The sequence below is a fragment of the Rhinolophus sinicus genome, linkage group LG05 (genome assembly GCF_036562045.2).
Source record: "Rhinolophus sinicus isolate RSC01 linkage group LG05, ASM3656204v1, whole genome shotgun sequence".
NCBI lineage: Eukaryota > Metazoa > Chordata > Mammalia > Chiroptera > Rhinolophidae > Rhinolophus > Rhinolophus sinicus.
The window spans coordinates 21513045-21534608 of record NC_133755.1 but is presented as its reverse complement, the minus strand read 5'-3'; the positions used below and the strand labels follow the sequence as shown (position 1 = coordinate 21534608).

General features: G+C 39.8%; 1 protein-coding gene across 17 annotated transcripts in view; it reads right to left on the bottom strand.

Moving 5' to 3' along the window:
- The window catches only part of BIRC6 (baculoviral IAP repeat containing 6), a 203300-nt gene extending 182204 nt beyond the window's left edge, over positions 1-21096 (bottom strand). For 15 of the 17 annotated variants that reach the window (XM_019741686.2, XM_074331868.1, XM_074331877.1 and 12 more), the window contains exon 1: positions 20668-21090. In XM_019741686.2, coding sequence (XP_019597245.2) covers positions 20668-20998 — 331 coding nt within the window. In that variant the 5' untranslated portion in view covers positions 20999-21090. Of the gene's footprint in view, positions 1-20667 lie in introns of all 17 variants that reach the window. The other 2 variants (XR_012496300.1, XM_074331867.1) reach the window with 2 other exon arrangements.
- Positions 21097-21564: the final 468 nt, after the last annotated feature.

Sequence of the window (21564 nt, the reverse complement as noted above, 5' to 3'; positions counted from 1 at the left end):
AGGAATTAAACACTTATATTAGGATGGGGTAAAAAGGTTTCAAATCAATAACCTATGCTTTACTTAAAGAAAACTAAAAAAGGAAGAGCAAAAATGAAACCAAAACAAGCAAAAGGAAAGACATAATAGCAGAACTCAATGAAACTGAAAATAGAAAAATAACAGAGAAGATTAATATAAGCAAAAATTAGTTCTTCGAAAATATCAATGAAATTGATAAACCTCGAGCAAGACTGGCAAAGATAAAAAAAGAAGAAGAAGAAACAAATTACCAATTACAGGAATGCAAGAGGAAGTAAACTCCAGATCATGCAGACAATTGAAAAATAAGAGAATGGGATGACTAACTCCATGCACATAAATTTGTCAACTTAGGTTGTCAAAATAAATAAATTTGACACTATAAATGTTAAAAAGATAACTGGGGAATAATACACATAAGATCTACACACATAAATTTGAAAATATAGATGAAATGTACCAATTCCTTGAAAATTACAAACAAAACATCCAAAATGAAACATAACGTGAAGTGAGGAAAATTAATTCATTGTTAAAAACTTTCTAAAGAAACCTCTAGGCCTACCAAATTTCACTGGAGAAATCTATCAAACATATAAGTAAAAAGTAACACCAATTCTACATAATCTCTTCCAGGAAATGGAAGAGGGAACACTTCTAAATCATTTTATGAGGCCAGCATTAACCTGATACCAAAACTAGAAAAAGATGTACAAGAAAACTACCTGCCATTATCTCTCTGCAGTCAGATCCAAAAATCCTCAACAAAATAAAAGCAAATGGAACTTAGCAATATATAAAAAGAAGAATATACCAGGACCAAGTAGGATTATCCCAGGAATGCAAAACTGGTTCAATATTCAAAAATCAATCATTGTAAATTACCGTATTAGTAGCTTACAGAAGAACTGCATGACCAAATCCGTAGATACATTTGGAAAAATACAACTTTCTTTCATTTTTTAAAAAAATAAAAAACCTAGCAAATAGAAATAAAAGGGACTTTCCTCGACCTGATAAGGGACAACTACAAAAATCCTACTATCAACCTACTCAGTGGTACAAGACTGAATGAACACTTCCCCCTAAGATCAGGAACAAAGCAAGGATGTACTTTTCACCACTCCTAGTCAATATCATACTGGTAGATCTAGCTGCTGCAGTAAGAAACGAGGATTTAAAAGCCATACAGATTAGAAAAGAAATTAAACTGTCCCTATTAACAAACAACATGATTACTGCTGTAGAAAATCCCAAAGAATCTAAAACAAAAACAAAATAGAGCTAATAAATGAGTTTAACAAGGTTGCAGTAAACAAAGTCAATATACAAAAATCAATCAATTCTATTTCTATCTACTAGCAATGATCAATCTGAAACAAGTTTACAAAAAAAAGTAATAATTTACAATAGCTCTAAGCCAAAATAAAATATTTAAGATATATACCTAATAAAAGGTATACAGGATATGTATGGTGAAAAGTGCAAAAGGCTGATGAAAGAAATCAAAGAAGACCTTAAAAAAACCATGGTCATTGACTGGAAGAGTCAACACAGTAAAGATGTCAACAAGCCCCAAATTACTCTATAGATTTAATGTGATTTCTATCAAAATCCCAGCAGGAGTTTTTGGCTATAAACTGATTATAAGATTTATCTAAAAAGGCAAATGAACTGGAACAGCCAAAACTATTTTGATAAAGAATAAAGTTAGACAAAACACATTATCAGATTTTAAGACCTACTATAAAGAAAGTGTGGTACTGGCAAATAGACAGACATATATCCATGGAACACAATAGAATCCAGAGACATACCCACATAAACATGGCCATCTGATTTTTTTTTTAATTTTTAACTGTAGCAAATTGCACATAACATAAAAATTTCCATTTTACCCATTTTTAAGTGTACAGTTCAGTGGCATTCAGTACACTGAAGTGGTGTACAATCATCAGCACCATCCATCCACAGAACTTTTCATCTTACAAAACTGAAACTCTGTAACCATTAGACATGAACTCTGTCTTCTAACTTCCATCCTCCCAGCTCCTGGCAACCACTATTACATTATATTAATACTTTCTGTCTCCATGAAGTTGACTACTCTGAGTACCTCATGTAAGTGAAATCGCACAGTATTTGTCATTCTGTGACTGGCTTATTTCCCTGAGCATACTCATAATGTCTTCACGATTCAACCATGTGATCCAATCCCAGAGATTCCCCCCACCCCTTCGCTTTTTCCCACTCCTTTAATCTACCGCCAATGGACTTCATGTAACCCTCTTCCTTTGATTCTATGTATAAAATGAGCTGCAAACGGCCATTTTATGGAGCATTTTCTCAGTCTGTTGAGACTTTGCTTCCCGGCAATTGTCATCAGTTTGGCTAAAATAAACTCTTATAAGCTTTCAAAAAAAAGAAAAAAAAAAGATTCAACCGTTATAGCATGGGTCAGAATTTCCTTCCTTTTCAAGGCTAAAATTATTTCGTATACATACAACACCACATTTTATCTCTTCATCTGTCTATGGACACTTGAGTGGCTTCTACTTTTTTGATTATTGCGAATAATGCTGCTATCAATATGGTGCACAAATATTTCCGGACCTTGCTTTCAATTCTTTTGGGTATACGTACACCCAGATATGGAATTACAGGATCATATAATTTTATTTTTAATTTTTTTAGAAATTGCCAATACTGTTTTCCATAGCAACTATTTTATATTTCCACCAAAAGTACTCAAGGATTCCAATTTCTCCACATCCTCAAAACACTATTCTTTTTTTTAATAACAGCCATTCTAATGGGTATGAAGAGGTATGTCACAGTAATTCTGATTTGCATTTCCCTAATATTAAGAGCTTAAAGAAGGAAATACAGATGAAATGTACCATCTTTTGAGCCTCTTTTCATGGGCTTGTTAGCTATTTGCATGTCTTCTTTGGAGAAATGTCTATTCCAGTCCTTTGCCCATTCTTGGGTTGTTTTGTTGTTGAACTCTAGAAGTTCTCTATATATTCTGGATATTAGTCTCTAGGTATCTGAATATTTGGTTTGCAAATATTTTCTCCGTTATGTGGTTTGCCTTTTTACTCTGTTCATAGTGTCCTTCAACGCACAAAAGTTTTTCATTTTGATGGGAGTCCAATTTTGTCTATTTTTTCTTTAGCTATCTGTGCCTTTGGTGTCATATCCAAGAAATCACTGCTAAATCCAATGTCATGTAGTTTTTCCCCCTTCATTTTCTTCTAAGAGTTTTATAGGTGTAGCTCTTATGTTTACGTCTTTGATCCATTTTGAGTTAATTTTTGCATATGACGTAAGGTAAGAATCCAACTTCAGTTTTTTCATGTAGATATCCAGTCTTCTGAGCACCATTTCTGAAAAGAGACTGTCCTTTACCCCACAGAATGGTTTTGGCCTCCCTGTTGAAAATCATTTGACGATATACGAGTACCTGAGGGTTTATTTCTATGCCCTCTATTCCATCAGTCTATACATCTGTCTATGCCAATACCACAGCAGTAAATTTTGAAATCAGAAAGGATGAGTCAAACAACTTTGTTCTTTTTCAAGAATGCTTTGGCTATCTGGGATCCCCTGAGACTCCATATGAATTTTAGGATGCATTTTTCTACTTCTGCAAAAAAAAATCATGGGGATTTTGATAGAGACTGCATTGTATCTGTAAACTGCTTTGAGTACTATTGACTTCTTAATAATACATAATACTAAGCACTGATAAGGATGTACAATAAGTGGAATTCATACATATCTTTTTTGTTTTTTTTAAATTTTTATTAAATTTATTGGGGTGACATTGTTTAATATAATTACATAGGTTTTAGGTTTACAATTCTATAATACATCATCTGTATACTGCATTGTATGTTCACCACCCAAAGTCAAATCCCCTTCTATCACCATGTATTTGACCCCCTTTACCCTTGTCTACCTCCCCCGAACACCCTTTTCCTCTGGTAACCACCACACTGTTATCTGTGTCTATGAGTTTTTGTTTGTCTTGTTTGTTGCTTTCAGTTTTATATCCCATATATGAATGAAACCATATGGTTTGAATTTTCCATCTGATTATTTCACTTAGCATGATATTCTCAAGATCCATCCATGTTGTTGCAAATGGCAGTATTTCATCCTTTCCTATCGCTGGGTAATATTCCATTGAAGGTATGTACCACATCTTCTTTATCCAATCATCCACTGAAGACACTTCAGTTGTTTCCATGTCTTGGCCACGGTGAATAATGCTGCAATGAACATAGGGGTACATGTATCTTTACAGATAAATGTTTTCAGATTTTTGGGGTAGATACCTAGAAGACAGGATTGCTGGGTCATATGGTAATTCTAGTCTTAACTTGCTGAGGAGTCTCCATACTGTTTTCCATTGTGGCTGTACCAATTTATATTCCCACCAGCAGTGTAAGAGGGTTCCTCTTTCTTCACAGCCTCTCCAACACTTGTTAATACGTGTCTTGTTGATGATAGCCATTCTAACAGGTGTGAGGTGGTATCTCACTGTGGTTTTGATTTGTATTTCCCTAATAGCTAGTGACGTTGAGCATCTTTTCATATATCTGTTGGCCGTTTGTATGTCTTCTTGGGAGACGCGTCTGGTTCAGGTCCTCTGCCCATTTTTTAATTGGATTTTTTGTTTTTTTTTGGTATTGAGTTGTATGAGGAACTCATCCATTTCTAATGGAAACGCATAATGGTACAGCCACACTACTTTGACAGTTTCTTATAAAGTTAAACATAGTTACCAAATGGCCCTGTAATCCTACTTCTACATATTTACCCTAGAGACATAAAACCTTGTATTCACACAAAAACCTTTACTCAAATGTTTATAGCAGCTCTATTCATAATCACCAAAAACTGATAACATCCAAATGTCAAAGAGTGATGGCTAAACAAATGGTGATATATCAATTCAACAGAATACTATTTAGCAATAAAATGGAATGAACTATTGATACATGCAACAACTTGAGTAAATCTCAAAGGCATCTTGCTAAGTGCAAGCAGTCAGTATCAAAAAGTTACATACTAGAGGGTTCCATTTCTGTGACACACTAGAAAACATAAAATTAATAGTATGGAGAAGAAATCAATGATTGCCAAGGGTTAGTGGAGGTGATGACTACAAAGGGACACCACAGGGGAACTTTTTCAGGTGTTTAAACTGCTCTGTATTCTGACTATGGTGATGATTACAAGAATCTATGCATGTGTAACTAGTAAACAAAAAAATAGACCATTTTACTGTATGGTCATTAAATAAAATTCATTTCAAAACATTATAAAAGAATAATGACAATATTATAAAAGAATAATCACAATAATGAAATTCACAATACACTATTAACTAAGGAGAAAAAGTAGTTCTTAACGTATCATTGCAATCCAAATTCTATAAAGATTAATGTATCTTTATTGTTTAATATAACAGAAAAAAGCAAAAAGAAATTGTTACACACCAAATGCAAACAATGGCCATCTCTAGGTAATGAAATCCTGGGTATTCTTTTCCTTAGTCTGTCTGGTGTCCTTTAATAAGGTAAGTTACTTTTAAAATAAAAAATTTCAAAGGAAAGAAATTGTGTTTTTTAAAATCAGTTATCAGTTCTAATAGTCACTTCAAGAACTAGTCAACTCTAGCAATAATACACTATCCATATGCATTGCTATAAAACTTGAAAAACTATCATCAGAAATACAGTATCTCTGCAAACTAACATAAGACATTGTACAATTCCATTTCCACTAACATGAGACTTCAACGCTTAAAATAGTCTATTATAGCATACTAATCGTACAAACAAATGTCAAAGTCAATAAAGAGGTTGCAAAATTGATGTTAGGTTTTTGTAAAGCATTTAAAAATATAACTAAAGTTACCAAAAATAAAATCATTTAACAAAAGTTGTTAGTACATTATATTATTCAAAGCCAAATGAGTATTCCTGTGAAATAGAATTTGGTGCAAAGCAAGTTTACGAAAGCTCAGTGGTGAGGCCATGAAGAAGCAAAGGATAAAACACAGTGCAAGGTATATAGCACTGTTCCAGGCAAGAGAACCAACATCAACCCAAGCATCGAAGAGATTCTCCAAAGGTTAGAGAATTAATCCTCACACTGCCTACATTTGAAGTCAGTCGAAGTCAAATTCCATCCAAATATGATGAAAATTCATCCAGCTGTCTTTGCAAATTACAGTAACAGACAAGCCAACAGAAAATTCCCCTGGACATCTGCCTTGCTGCTATCTCACATCACTGGAATCTTTCATCAATCAAGTGCCATCTCAGAGAGACCTCCTCACAGCACAAATTTACCCAGCACATTTCACACCAGTTCTAATTTCTTATGGTATTTATCACCACCTGACATTGCGTGCATGTGTGCATGTGTGCGCGTGTGCGTGTGTAACTTATCTCTTCCCACTAAACCACGAGCTCTAGGAAAGCAAGGACTGTTAACTGCTGTATAACCAGTGCTTGACACACAATAAATGGTTTTGAATAAATGATTTATTTTCTATAGTTCTGAAAAACTTTTTAGTATATTAAAACTAAGCTGTAATGTGGTAAAATGTAGTAGTCTCAGGTTTTGTTTTGTTTTTGTTTTTTTTAAATACAACATGAAACTAGGAGATCTGGTACAGATAACCCTAGCCATCTATTTCTACCCTCCCTAGCCCCTTTTCCCCTCCTCTTCTCCTGTCACCAGTATGAGGTCACAGTCCTAGACTGTAGTGGCATTTTGGTGGAAAAGTATGAGAGAACTAACTAAGTTGGCTCCAAAAAAAAAATCAACCCAAACTGAATTACACTAGAAAAGGAAAAAATACAAAGCAACAGAAATTGAGCCCTTGATATATCCCTGCTCTTACAAGCATTATTTCATTATATATTCACTAAATACAACTTAAAATACAATGAGGTACGTATTATTAGCTGACTAACTTGGGAGATTTTCCTTACAAAAAAATTTTAAGACAAAATAATGATTATTAAATTCAAATGAAACCTGTTTCTCATTTATCCCAGGCATATCAAATAAACTTGCTTGTCTAAGGTCCTAAAGTTTGAACCTCTAAACTTAGCTGCACATTAGAATCACCTGGCATGCTTTAAAAAAAAAAAAAAAAAAAAAGCAAGCCTAGGCTCCACTCCAGATCACTTACGTCAGACTACTGAGGCCTTAACAGTTTTTTTTAAAAGCTCCCCTGATGATTCTAATGAGCAACCAAAGCTGGGAACCGCTGCCCAATGCCATCTCCCCAGTCTTACTGCGCTCTCTCCTACTTCATAAATCAAAGTACAGGAACAAATGATGAAGATTTAAATTCCTGGTGCCTACAATCAACCTCAAAGACGACGTTCCTACCTCCTTCCCTCTAACATTGCTACCATTTCCTCTAAAAAGTAAGCATAATATTTATCTCCTCTAAAATGCATCCCTGATTTAACATACTCAAACGAGACCATACTACTTTTTTTGGAACACTGCCCTTGTCATAAACTGTTCTAACAACTACTTTATGCTTTTTGTTATTTGTACATCCGTTATCTCCTCTCTATACTGCCTTCTTACCGTTATTTGTACCTCTATTATCTTCTCTTCTATACCCGAGAAGTTTAACTTTTTGTATCCCTCACAATTCAAGTGCTACAATTCCAAGAATTTCTACATTCATTATCTTATCAGATGATGAGGTAGTCTGGGCAAGAATTACTAGCCCATTTAAAGATGGTAACTCAGAGAACTGTCTTGCCAAACTGTGGGAACAGAGTCCCAGAGAGCAGTTTCCAGACTCTCGGCCTCACGTGGAAAGGTGCTGGCTCAGGTAGTAGATGGCCATCAGCTGTGACTAGTTGGCCATCAGCTGTTACCGGTTAGCCATTAGCCACTGGTATAACTGCCGTCGCTAGCCCAGGGGGTGGTTTGGTTTCCAGCTTCCTGTGTCTCCAACTCAGTCGCCAGCGAGAATAGAGTGGTATGACTCCCCCATCTATGGCTCCATTGGTGTTCCTTTTTGGCCTCACTATATACTTCATTCTTGTGCAGGGAGCAGGAGCTGAGTCCCTGCATGACACATGGCGCAGCGAGCAGGGTTCTCCCGGTCACGGAGTCGTCTGCCCTGGGCAGGAGGACATGTGGCCCCCACATAGCATGGTGCCTGGTGGCCGCTGTTCTCATGAGCTGGACCCCCATGGAGGGGTGGTAAGATGTGGACGGTTCTCCAACCAGCATAGGCTGGAGAAAGCGAAGGTCGTTCTGGCCCTGTGGGCTGGGAAGTGCTTGCTGGGGCGGCCCAGATGCGGGTCCCAGCAGGAAATGCTTGCTGAGTCCTCGGTGGAAGATGCAGGTGAGGTCAAGGTCGTCCCTCACCCCCAGATTGGAGAGGACTTGGAGCCCTCGCCCTGCAGAGAGGGGACACATTGTGGGGCCAGCGCACAGCCCTGGCGAATGACTGTGGACTATGGAGAATGGCCTTCTATCCCTAATTTGATGGACCGCTTGACTGTGCTTGGGAACGTACCACCATGTAGTAGAACTGGCAGATGTTTGCTTCCTGGGTCTTGCCGGGGCCGCCAGCGAGACTGTGGTGCAGGAAAACCTGTTGTTGGGGTGCAGGCGGATGTTTGCTTCCTGTGTCTCACCTGGCTGCCGTCGAGAATATGTAAGCACCTTGACTGTGAGCCACTATTATTCCAGCACGGTGCCCTGAGAAACCCTGGCTGTGCCCAGGAAACCTGGCTGTGCCCAGGATATTGCATCCACCTCCAGGCTCCTCGCACAGGGCCCTTCGCAGAAGACACCTGTCGCGTACATTGTGAAGCGAGACCCTGGAGGGATAGAGTGTGTGGACAGAGTCCCAGACAGCAGTTTCCAGGCTCTCGGCCTCACGTGGAAAGGTGCTGGCTCCAGTAGTTGATGGACGTCAACTGTGCTAGTTGGCCATCAGCTGTTACCAGTTAGCCATTGGTCACTGATACAACTGCCGAGGCTACGCTAGGAGGTGGGTTGGTTGGCAGAGAAGCAGATGGCAGGTTGCGGATCATGTGGCTCCTGCTTCCTGTGTCTCCAACCCAGCCGCCAGCGAGAATACAGTGGTATGACTCCCCTAGCTATGGCTCCGTGGGTGTTCCTTTATGGCCTCACCATATCCTGCGTTCTTATGAGGGGACCGGGAGCAGAGACCATGCATGACACAAAGACACCAGAGGCATAAGACCATGAGCAGTACAATGTGCATATCAGAGGTACCTCCCGCCCACCTCCCCACTGTTCTTACTACATTACAGAAATGTTATTGTTTATATTCTAGCTACAGTTAGAGCCAACATTTCTAAGCACAGAGTAACAAATACTCAACAACTTAAGTACAAACTACAGATTTCCAGTAAAGTAACAAGGATATAGTAAGACAAGCACATTTACCTGTGCTCCCTCCCAAGCTCCCACTGAAAAGACAGTAAAGAAACAAAGAGGGCTTAACCAAACCCACAAAGACAAAAAAAAAAATTGAGGGGCGGCCGGATGGCTCAGTTGGTTGGAGCGCAAGCTCTCAACAAGGTTGCCGGTTCGATTCCCGCATGGGATGGTGGGCTGCGCCCCCTGCAACAAAAGACTGAAAACAGCGACTGGACTTGGAGCTGAGCTGTGCCTTCCACAACCAGATTGAAGGACAACGACTTGGAGCTGATGGGCCCTGGAGAAACACACTGTTCCCCAACATTCCCCAATAAAATTTATTTTGGAAAAAAAAAAAAATAAGAAAATTGAGATGATAGCAACAAAACTTTTGAAGTTGGACAGCAGATGGAAGAGTGTTAACTGACTTGTTCCTCCCATAAATATCTCAAAGCTAAGCCAGCCAGCAGGGAGGAAAGCCCAAAGTATGTGTGTTGTATAATAGTATTTTTCAAATTACATACTCCTAGATACTAAGTCTAAAATAAAAATTATTTAAAGTTAGTAGCTCTGGCAATATTTTCTCAACTGATACTAAAATTGTAGCTCCTATCATAATAGGGCCCTAGATTTTTTTTTACCTTAAACTGGGGGGAGTTCTTGTACTACTTAAAAATATGTGAGCCTAGGAAGGTCAAGTCATATTACCTACTTCACGACCTTACTCCGGCTCATGCTTTCCGTTTATCTGACTAACTCCTTTCCCTTCAAGTCTCAGCTGAGGTGTCACCTCTTTCAGAATTTGGGGGGAGGGGTAGATTTCAAATTCATCTTATTATCCACATATGACAAACACTTGGTGAAGTGCACTATATAATTAAAAACACCAACACAGAAAGTAACGTTTATTGAGTGCTATGGGGGTTCAAGTAGTGTCTGTATCAGTTTACTTAATCTTTCCAATAACTCAATGGGTTAGATATTAATTATCAAATGCAGAGAGAAGGGAAGCATCTTGCCAAAGGGCACAGCTACAAAGTGGTGTATCACAGACTGGAACTAAGTCTGGCTTCAGAGCCAGGCTTCAACCCTGAATTTCCAAATGCCCCTGGACATCTCTGATTGGATGTCCTTCATGCACCTCAAAATTAACGTGACCAAAACCACTATCTCCCTCTTGCTCCCCAGCCTTTTCCAACAAAAGCTACTCACCACACCTTCTTGTCCAGTAGCCCCCCCTTATCCCCAAGGATACATTCGAAGACCCTGAGGGGACGCCTAAACCAAGGATAGTAACAACCCTATATAGACTGTTTATTTCCTATGCACATACCTATGATGAAGTTTAATTTATAAAGTAGGCACAGAAACAATCAGCAACAATAACCAATAATAAAATAGAACAATTATACCAATACACTGTAATGAAAGTCATGTGATGTCTCTCGGCAAACTAGCACATTTTTTTTCCCTTCTTCACAATTTCAGATAGAAAGTTTGTTCTTACCATAGATCTTAGCAACTTCTGCATTCAATTATTTCTTTCTTAAGTAGAGAATTTTCACTTAAAGAAAACACTTTATGGCTTCTCTTTGGCCTATTCAAATTGCCAGCATCACTACTCTTGTGTTTTGGAGCCATTATTAAGAAAAATAAGGGTGACTTGGGCACAAGCACTGTGATACCTTAACAATCGATCTGATAACACAGAAGGCTACTAACTAGGGGGTAGGTAGCATACATAGCATGGGACAGGTTAGGCAAAGGGATTACTGTCCAGGGCGAGATGGAGTGGGACAGCTTGAGGTTTCAGCACACTACTCAGAATACCGTACATTTTAAAACTGATGCATTCTTGATTTCTGGAATTTTCCATTTAGTATTTTCAGACTATGGTTGACTACAGGTGACTGAAACCACAGAAAGCAAAACCATGGATAAGGGGAAACTACTGTATTGCTTATTCGGATTACTGAACACCATTCAATGCTCAAAGAAAGAATCTAAGCATGAATAATTTTCACGTTGTCAATCTCTCATCGCCACATTCACTAAATTATACGGTGTTCCTACCACTCAAACTAACTTAATAATGCTCTCATCGCTTCTCATACCTGGGCATTAGCTCCAACTTTTTCTAAAAACAAACTTGGGGCGACTGGTTGGCTCAGTGGTTAGAGCGCAGTGCTCATAACAGCAAGGTCATGGGTTCAATTCCCACATAAGGGCCAGTGAGCTGCGCCCTCCACAACTGGATTGAGAACAATGACTTGACTTCCCAGGAGCTGATGGGTCCTGGAAAAACACACTGTTCCCCAATATAAAAAAACAAAAACTTGATCATGTCATAACCTACAATGGCTCCCTCCCATTGACATCAAGTCCAAACTTCTTAGCAAAACGTACTATGATCTTGTCCTTGCCATTTCTCAGCTTCAACTCTAACCATCCCCACACATAGACTAAACCCTAACCCTTCACTCCCCAAACTTCTTCTTCCTTGAATTCACCATATTTTTAAAAATCACCATGTCTCTGCACAAGCAAGTACCTTGGCTTAAGATCATCATGCCTGTAACATTCCTTCCCACTATCTCATCTTTCAAAACCAATCATAAAGGCAATCTCCTTTGAGAAGCCTTCTCTATTTCCCTCCAGTTGAAGAAACTCCGTCCTCTGTACTCACACAGCATTCCTCACATCTATATTACAGAATTTATGACATTATGCTAAAACGATTTACTTAAAAACATCACCAAGCATGCATTCAAAGGCCAAAATGTTGCTTTAATTATTTTTAACCCCCATGCCCAGCACATGTTCAATAACTGCGTAAGCACCAATCAACCAGCACTTCAAATCACCTTGCTCTTTTAACAATGTCAAGTCCAAAATCAATGAACTTACAGTTTATACCTCTCCTATAATACAAAAATTATTGCTCTTATAATTATATCTATTAGATTTCACCTAGTCACATTCCCACATACATGGAAAACTAGAAGAAAATACTGCAATTTCAAGAGTATCTGTAGCAAAAACATCTACTACATTCAGCTGCCTTGCAAATAGCCACTGCTATCAGAAGAATAAAAAAATAATAAAATACAAGTACTTCTAGAGTACACACTAAATACCAGGCACTGTTCTACATGCTTTACATATATTAACTCATTTTAATTCTCTCAGTCACATGATGAGGTAGGTACTATTATCCTCATTTTATAGACGAACTTCAAGATCAAATAGAACCAAGACTTAAACTCAAGCTGTTTGGTTCCAGAGGCTGATCTCCTATACTGCCTCTCTTTAAAAAATCTGAAACTATTAAAACAAAGACTAGGATAAGTTTTCTAGCAGAGCAAAACTACTTCTTTTAGAAGATAAATGTAAAAGTTTGGATAAATACAGAAGATCTTAAAAACAGCAAAATATTTTTTAAATCTTAACATAAATTCACTAATCATATAAAAATATTTTGCTAAAAAACAGCAAATCTTTGACATAGGATAGATTGTCATGTAGCATTACTGAAACAAAGCCAATGTAGGTGTTCATAGCCCACAAAGAGATTTGCTGAATTAAGTTTTTACAAAGAACCCAGATACATCCAGAACACAACTATCTTCCAGGCCTACTGAAATTCCAACTCTTACTGTGTTTATTATTTTCATAGGAGACTAATTGAGACTAGGAAGGATGCATGTACCAAGGTGAGTCAGGAAATAGGAAGTAATATGAATCATTTACAATTTCCAAAGTGGAGGCCTACAGAAAGATTTTGCATTTGATCCAAATTAATGCATGCCCAATTCAGAAGTAGTAAGAAAAGTATTTTCTACCTCTACCAAAGTGATGAGTTTTATTCATAAAATTTATTTCTTGAGAACTATGCAGGCTAACATAGCTAGTTTTCTCTATTTCAGGGCTTCCTGGAGCAGGCAGCTTGAAATCTGAACAAGAAGTTGTCATATCAATCAATCAATCAATAAGAATTCACTTAATCTGAACTTCACTGCAACTGGAGTAGAGTACAATGACACTTTCTCATTTATGACCACTGCACAAACTTCTCAAATCAAATCAAAGTCTGTATCTATCTAGGCAAAGGATAAAGGGAGATATTAATAAAGAAATGTAAAACTAGAGTGTTTATCCAGAAAACAATAAGCAGCTTTAGTTTCTTCTTTTTCACTATGACAAAGACCTGGAACCCACATCAGAAACTGAAGAGATAGGACTTCCTCTTACACAAAATACTACAATATCCATTGATTAATACCCACAAACATATCTTCATTTCCTTGTCCACATGTACAAGAACAATCTGTATATACACAGAACTAATAATACAACAGACTTTACTTCACTCTGACGTTCAGCTACACCAATACACAGAAAGATATTTATCCAAATGTAGGTAACATTTGTTACCAACATTAATATTTCCATCTACATGTGAATGATAGCTATCTATCCTCTGTCTATAAATACTAAGTCAGTGAACATTTTTTAAAAAGTGAGGAGCATGGTGATATCAAGCACCCAGGAGGCTTGAATTCACTGTGTACTTACTGTACATATGCCAGGAAGTGTTAGACACTTGAAATGTTTACCACTTAATCTGCATGATCATCCTGTTAAATATTAATCTACAAATGACGATGCTGAATTCAGGAAGTTTAGGTAGTGAGTTAGTGAGCTAAAAACTCAAAATTCATGACTATCTAAATCAGGGGTGTCCAAACTTTTTTCAACATTTTTCACCAAGGGCCATATGCAGTAAAATACACAAACAGCCGGGCCACTCATTGGAGGTAAAGTACGTATTGCCTCACCTGGTTTATTTAGGTAAACTAAATGTATTTTTGGAATTTGCTGTGGGCCAATTAAAATTGGATCGCGGGCCGCAGTTGGCCCGCGGGCCACAGTTTGGACACCCATGATCTAAAACATAAAGCCCATTCTCTCTCCATATGCTCTCAAAAAAGCTTACAAAAACAAAAAACAAAATATACTACTTTTAGGAAAAGTGGGGAGCTCTTTCAAGAACAGCACCACCAGCAATTAAATAAGAAAATACTGAACAAATTAACAATATCAAAGCAAAAACTTAGATGGTTCCTGCAGTCAAAGGTGATAAATCAGAAAAAATTCCTAATAAATTCAAATTTGGGGTTAAGTTAAAAAATTTAACAGAGAATTTCAAAAAGGTTTAAGCAGAAAAGGGTATTTACAGAGATTTACAAGAAAGTAAGAACATTTTTTGAGCACTTTATATGTATTAACACATAAGCTTCACAATTGTACAATTATCATCCCCATTTTGCAAAAGGGAAAACTGGAAGTGAAATTTTAAGTAATTTAGTCAAGGCTACAGAGTTAAATTGAAAAGAAAAAAAAAAATATATCACCTGAAACTGGGATCTTACCCCAAGCCAACTGTATCCCAAACAGGCTCCTTCCTAATTATTATGCTACATTGCATGAACAAACAATAGCTAAAAAGAGGGACATATCTAATAATAGAAACAATATGGTCCCTGGTGGATGGAGAGCTATTTAGATTTTTTAAACCCAAAGTCCACAAATAGGCATATGAAAAGATGTTCAACATCATGGTATTAGGGAACTGCAAGTTAAAACAATGGCTAGCACTACATACATATTGAAATGGCCACAATCCAAACACCGACAATAGCAAATGCTGGTGAGGAGATGGAGTAACAGGAACTTCATTCACTGCTGCTGGAATGCAATATAGTACAGCAGCTTTGCAAGACAGTTTGGCAGTTTCCTACAAAACTAAACATAATCCTACCATATGATCCAGCAGTCGTGCTCCTTGATATTTACACAAATGAACTGAAAACTTACATCCAAGCAAAAACCTGCAAACAAATGTTTATAGTAGCCTCACTCAAAACTGCCGCAACCTGGAAGCAACCAAGATGTCTTTTAGTAGGTGAATGGATAAAAAAACTGTGGTACATCCAGACAATGGAATATTATTTAGTACTAAAAAGAAGTGAGCTATCAAGCCATAAAAAGACATGGAGGAAACTTAAATGCATATTACTAAGTGAAAGAAGCCAACCTGAAAAAAGGGTACATACTGTGTGATTCCAACCATGACTGTTTTAAAAAAGGCAAAACTATGGAGAGTATAAAAACATCAGTGATTGGCAGGGGGGAGGAGAGAGAAAGGGGTGAACAGGCAAAAAGCAGAAGAAGTTTAGGGCAGTGAAACTCTTCTGTATGACATGTCATATATAACTATCAGAACTCATAGAATGTACAGCACCAAGAGTGAACCCTAACATAAACGATGGACTTTGGGAGATAATGATATGTTAATTCAGGTTCATTGATTGTAACAAACATACCACTGTGGTGCCAGATGTTTATAGAGAGGGAGGGTGTATGGTCCCATGGGGCCAGGGCATATACAGGAACTCAGTCTTCTCTGATAAATTTTACTATGAATCAAAAACTGCTCTAAAAAAAAAAAAAAAAATCTAAGGAAAGAAAAAAGCCAAAGAAAAGGTTTTATTTAGCAGTTAGTATGTAAGGAAGCATCCATTTACCACACTCATTAGTTTACACCAAGTCAAAAATATTTATTAATATTTTGTACTAGGCACCCTGGGAAAGGGATGTTAACAAGCAGACAAGGTTCCATTCACAAAGAGTTTGAAATATAGTTAAACACACATCGAATATTCACAAGAAGCTAAACAAAATGGCACTTACGAGGTCTGACAATTAAGTTCACGAACTTGCCACCATGCACTTAAACACAGCTCGGTGAGGTTTCCTAACCTTGGTATATCAGTGTCTCACAGCTCATGTTCATGTCGCCGTGTGACGGTGTCTTGCTGAGTGGCATTCATTACTGTTGTTGCGTGTTTTTGTGTGCCATCGTGAGAATGTCTGAGCTTGAATTAGAGCAACGAACAAACATTAAATTTCTTTGTTATACTTGGCAAGAGTGGAGGTGAAATCAGGGACATGTTAGTCCAAGTTTATGGGGATAATGCCATGAAGACAACGGCCGTGTACAAATGGATTAAACGTTTTTCTGAGGGGAGAGAACGCGTCACTGATGAAGAGAGGTCAGGACAGCAGGTAAAGAGCAGATCTGACAAAAACATTATAAAAATTTGTTGAATTGTGCGTCAGAATTGTCGGCTGACTGTGAGAAGCACAGCAGGCCAAGTAAACACCAATAAAGAAACAGGAAAATCTTAACTGAAAATCTTGGCATGACAAAGGTGTGTGCAAAAATGGTTCTGAAGGAACTCACCGATGAACAAAAGAGAAGGAGAGCTGAAGTTTGCCAAGACCTTTTGGAGATGCAAGATGATGTTTTGGGCCGTGTTATCACTGCTGATGAAACATGGGTGTACCAACAAGACTCCAGAATAAAGCATCAAAGTGCACAATGGAAGTCAGCCAATTCTCCACGACCAAAAAAGTTCCATCAGTCCAAATCAAGAGTCAAAACAATGTTGCTAACCTCTTTTGATATCAGAGGGATTATTCATTATGAATTTGTACCAACTGGACAAATAATTAACTAAGTTTACTCTTTGGAAGTGCTGAAAAGGCCACATGAAAAAGACAAAAACGACCTGAACTTTTCGCCAACAATTCATGGCTCTTGCATCAGAACAATGCACCAGCTCACACGGCACTGTCTGTGACGGAGTTTTTAGCCAGGAAACAAATAACTGTATTGGAACACCCTCCCTACTCACCTGGTCTGGCCCCTAATATGACGACAGCTCTGATGGCCATTCCAGAAAAAGAGTTCCAAAATTGCTTTGAAGGGTGGACTAGGCTCCGGCATCGGTGCATAGCTTCCCAAGGGGAGTACTTCCAAGGTAACCATATTGATATTCAGCAATGAGGTATGTAGCTCTTTTTCTAGGATGAGTTCGCAAACTTAACTGTCAGACCTCATAAGTAGTTCAAAACAGAAAACATACCACAAACATTAAGTTGCCAAATTACTAACCTAAAATAGACATTAATAGGACAACATGTGTTTAGGTTTTCAGTGGATCACATCAGACCAAAAGAATCAGAAGTATCTGATCTAGATTTTGAAAAATAGGTAAGATTTTGTCTAATTGTCTGGAGGGACTTGGTGCATTCCAAGAAAGAATGAAAGTACTGGAGCTGGGAAAGGAAATTAAATGAACCAGTTTCACAAAACAGGGAAACATGACTAGAAACTGGTAGAGGCCAGATCATGGAGGTCACCTAATTCTAGTCCAAGGAATCAGCGTAAGGACTCAGAATTCTTAACACTTGAAAACTAATGGAGTAAAAAGTCTTGCCTAACCTACATATATACAAATATATCGCTCCTTAATCTAATTAAAGTGTATTTAAAAACATTTTATGTCACATACAGATAAAGTTAAGATATATACTAGTAGACATAGTTAAAAATTCACCATTTTTGCCACCAAATTGAATACATATACATACAAGTTATGTTCCCATCCTTTAATTTTCAATCTGCACTAACAGGCTACCCATAACTGAATCCATCCATCTAACACACTGCTCTACCACGCAATAAAACTCTATGGTTCTGGTTACACCACTCTTTATTCCCTCAAACAAAGACATCTTTCCTCTGGGGTAGAAAAGAAGGTGGCTCATTGTCCATTAACTGGAAAGAGGGGTCATGTTAGGACCATGGTCACTACTGGCACCTTCTCCCCATTCTATTTATAGGACTCTCACCCTCTATTAATCATTACAAGCAAACCTACCAAATACTTACATAGTCCAGACAAAATATAAAATGCAGCACTCCCTACACAATCATCTGAATAGATGACATATACATGACCCTATACAATGTTTGGTAATCATTATTAATAAACTGCACTTCTCATATATGAAAACATTTCAGAATTTGCCCACTGTTACTTTCAAACTTCTCCTAGAATCTTTTTATTTTGCTTGCCATTAACTCTTCCATATATTTTTAATCACATTCAATCCTCAATGTCATGAGCATCAGCAATTGTATCCAATCCCATACTTTTCTAATTAACAAATGCCACAAATCCCAAATAAGTGATCACAAATCACGGCTAGGTTTCATGCATCTACCTTTATTTATACTTATATTAAGCACCTAAAACTCTCCCCTTTCGTAATCTACCACTAAAGTGACTACTTTTTTTCTTTTATAAACAAGCACATACATAATACATCTAATTTCCCCAACCATTTATAACAAATTCGAGCATACATAATTTTTCTCAAACATGGCCTCCAGATATAAAAACACCCCATGAGACTCCTCTTTCTACTGAAAACATTTTTAAACTTTTGTTAATGTGGCTTTTTATAGAAATCCAAATACATACACTATACCACTTATTCAAAGTTTAAAATCATGAAAGACAGTGTTAGACATTGTTTAAAGATATAAGTATATACTAAAAAAACATAAAGACACGTATGAAAATGATAAAACTAAAGATAATGCTCATGGGAGAGGGAGGAATGCAATCCAGAAGGAACACAAAGGAGGCTTCAAATCTTTGTAATGCTTTATTTCTTAAACTGATTTGGGAATACATTATCATAGTAATTCTTTATACTTTTTTATTTGAAATAATTTTAAGTGAGTTTAAGAAGATATTCAATTACTAATGAGTATCTCCCTCTCATACAAGCTGTTATGTCCAAGCTGCAGTAACTGCTCATTGCTACTTCTGGGACACCCCTCCTGTCCTTTACTCAAGTCACGAAAAAAAAAATTTACAAGCCCACATCCCAAAATGTTCTTAGACTTATTTTAGATATGTTCAAGATTTATATTCTATAGCTACACAAAATCTATTTCTTTCACAACTCTCACATCAATAAAAATTAATTCCCTTATTTTATCTTTGTATCCCTAAATTGCCATTTACTTAAATGCCTTATTACTCACAATAAACTAAAATAACCACCTTTCCTTACTTGTCTATGTTAAAATACAAGTGAATTGGTAGACCACATAACTACTTCCACTTGACTAAATGCAGACAGTAGTATCCATTATAAATCTGTGCGTGAGTTACTCACTCATATACTCACTTTTCAATCTCAGTTTATAACATCTAAATTAAGCCACTCCTCATTAAACCGCAAATGATAGGTCATCTCAGCCAAACGTAACTTGGCCAGGGCAATGCCAAAACACTCCAGTCCAGTCCGCTGAGCGCTCACTTCACGCACACTGAAAGTCGCGTCCCTGGACCAAGTGGACACCACCCAGAACTGCTCTACTTCCTCGGTGAGGCTCAGATATACTTCCGAATCCCAACTTGCGGCTCATTGTGGCAAAACAAGTAGAGAAGGCCTGAAGTTTCACCTCATTACGAACCCAAAGGAATCTACATTTCATACACCGCAGGTCCCGAGTTCATCGTCACTGGGGATGGAGGGGGAACAGAAATTGGAAGCCCTGAGCTAGAGGACAAGGTCTAGCCTTCCATGGAGTCCGCCAAAGTCCTAAAGTCGTCGACGGAGCAGTTCAGGCAGCTAGCCCGCCTACTTCCCTACCCACCCCCCACTCCAGGCCACCCCACCCCCCACCTCCACCCCCACCCCCACCCCGGGAGCGAAGCCCGCGGAACATCCTAGCACCTGCGGGTCCTAGGAACAGCCGAGGATCCACAAGAGGGGAGGGCTTGGATGTCGGCTCGGACGCTCGTCTCGGGCCACCAGCCTCTCACTCGGGACCAACGCTTCGACCCTTTTGCTCTCTGATCCAGCGGAAGGCAGTACAGACACCTCTTCTAGGACCTATCCAGGGCCTGGCTTTCTCGGTGGCCGAGCTCCGAGGCCTCCTCCTCTCCTAGAGGACCAACCTACACCGGACGCTCAAGGCCCGAAAGGCAACTCCCAACACTGCCCACTTGCCAGTCTTTCCTGCCCTGCTGCAGCCGCTGAAAAAGCCAAGTCCTACGGTCCTCCTCCATCAGTTTCCGGGCCTCCCTTCACAGGCAGGCCTGAGCCCCCAGCCCTGCCCTCCCTCCTCCCCGCTCCCATCACGCCGCTTCCCCTCCTCCGAAGGCCCAGCCCCGGGGCAGGGCGGCTTCCTTCCCTGGTAACCCGCCGGCCCGGCTCCTCCCGCAGCGGGCCCGGTCCCCGCCCGGCGTGCCGCATACTCACCGCTGAGCGCCGAGGCCTGCAGGGTGGCTCCCGAGGTGCCGTCGATGACTTTGATGGTCCCGCGACTGGTGACGGCCAGGATGGCGTTTAGCGCCGGGTGGTAGGAGAGGCTGTGCAGACCGTCGGCGTCGCAGCGCATGCAGCCGTCCCGGAGCACCAGCCACTCCGAGACCCCGGCCGCTCCCGCCCCCGCCCCCGCCGCTGAGGAACAGCCCGAGCCCGAGGCCGCCGCAGCCGCAGCCGCCATCTTCCGGCCTGCGCTCAGCACAATCACACTGGGAAGCGGCTCAGTGACAGTCCCGGGAGGTGCAACACCACCGCCAGTCACCATCCGGGGCCAGGGGGCAAGCGGAGCGCGTTAACCGGAAATGAAGTCAGGCGCCGGCACGCACGCGGGACGTCGGCCCAGCGCCCAGACGGGCCAAGCTCGGAGGACGCTGGCGGAGGAGGGGGAGCGAGAGCGAGAGAGACGGGGCGGGGGCTGGAGACAGACGAGTGGCGCATGCGCGGACGGGCTCGCGCGTGCCACGCGCCACTGGTCGGGCCAGCTCTGCGTCCGCAACGTCCCAGTTTCTTTCTCCGAGCCCAGGGAGTGGTCGCTGCCAGGGCTCCGCCCCGCACCTGGGCTCCAGGCCGGGGGAGGTTGGGCTCCCTTGCATTTCGGCTGGGAAGGGTCACCGGTCAGCGCTACCTGTCTGAGATGCCCAGAGGATCTTTGCTGCAGTTCCATCTGCGCCCGAATGGTTCCCAGCACGTGCGGAGCTGCTGTTCGGCGGTGGCCAGAAGGAGACCTCAAGGTCTGGATCACGACTCGAATCTGAGAATAAACAGCCCGGAAAAACTTCTAGTCTGGATTTGGAGAAACCGATTTGAAGAAACCGAACGACTTCCCCCAAA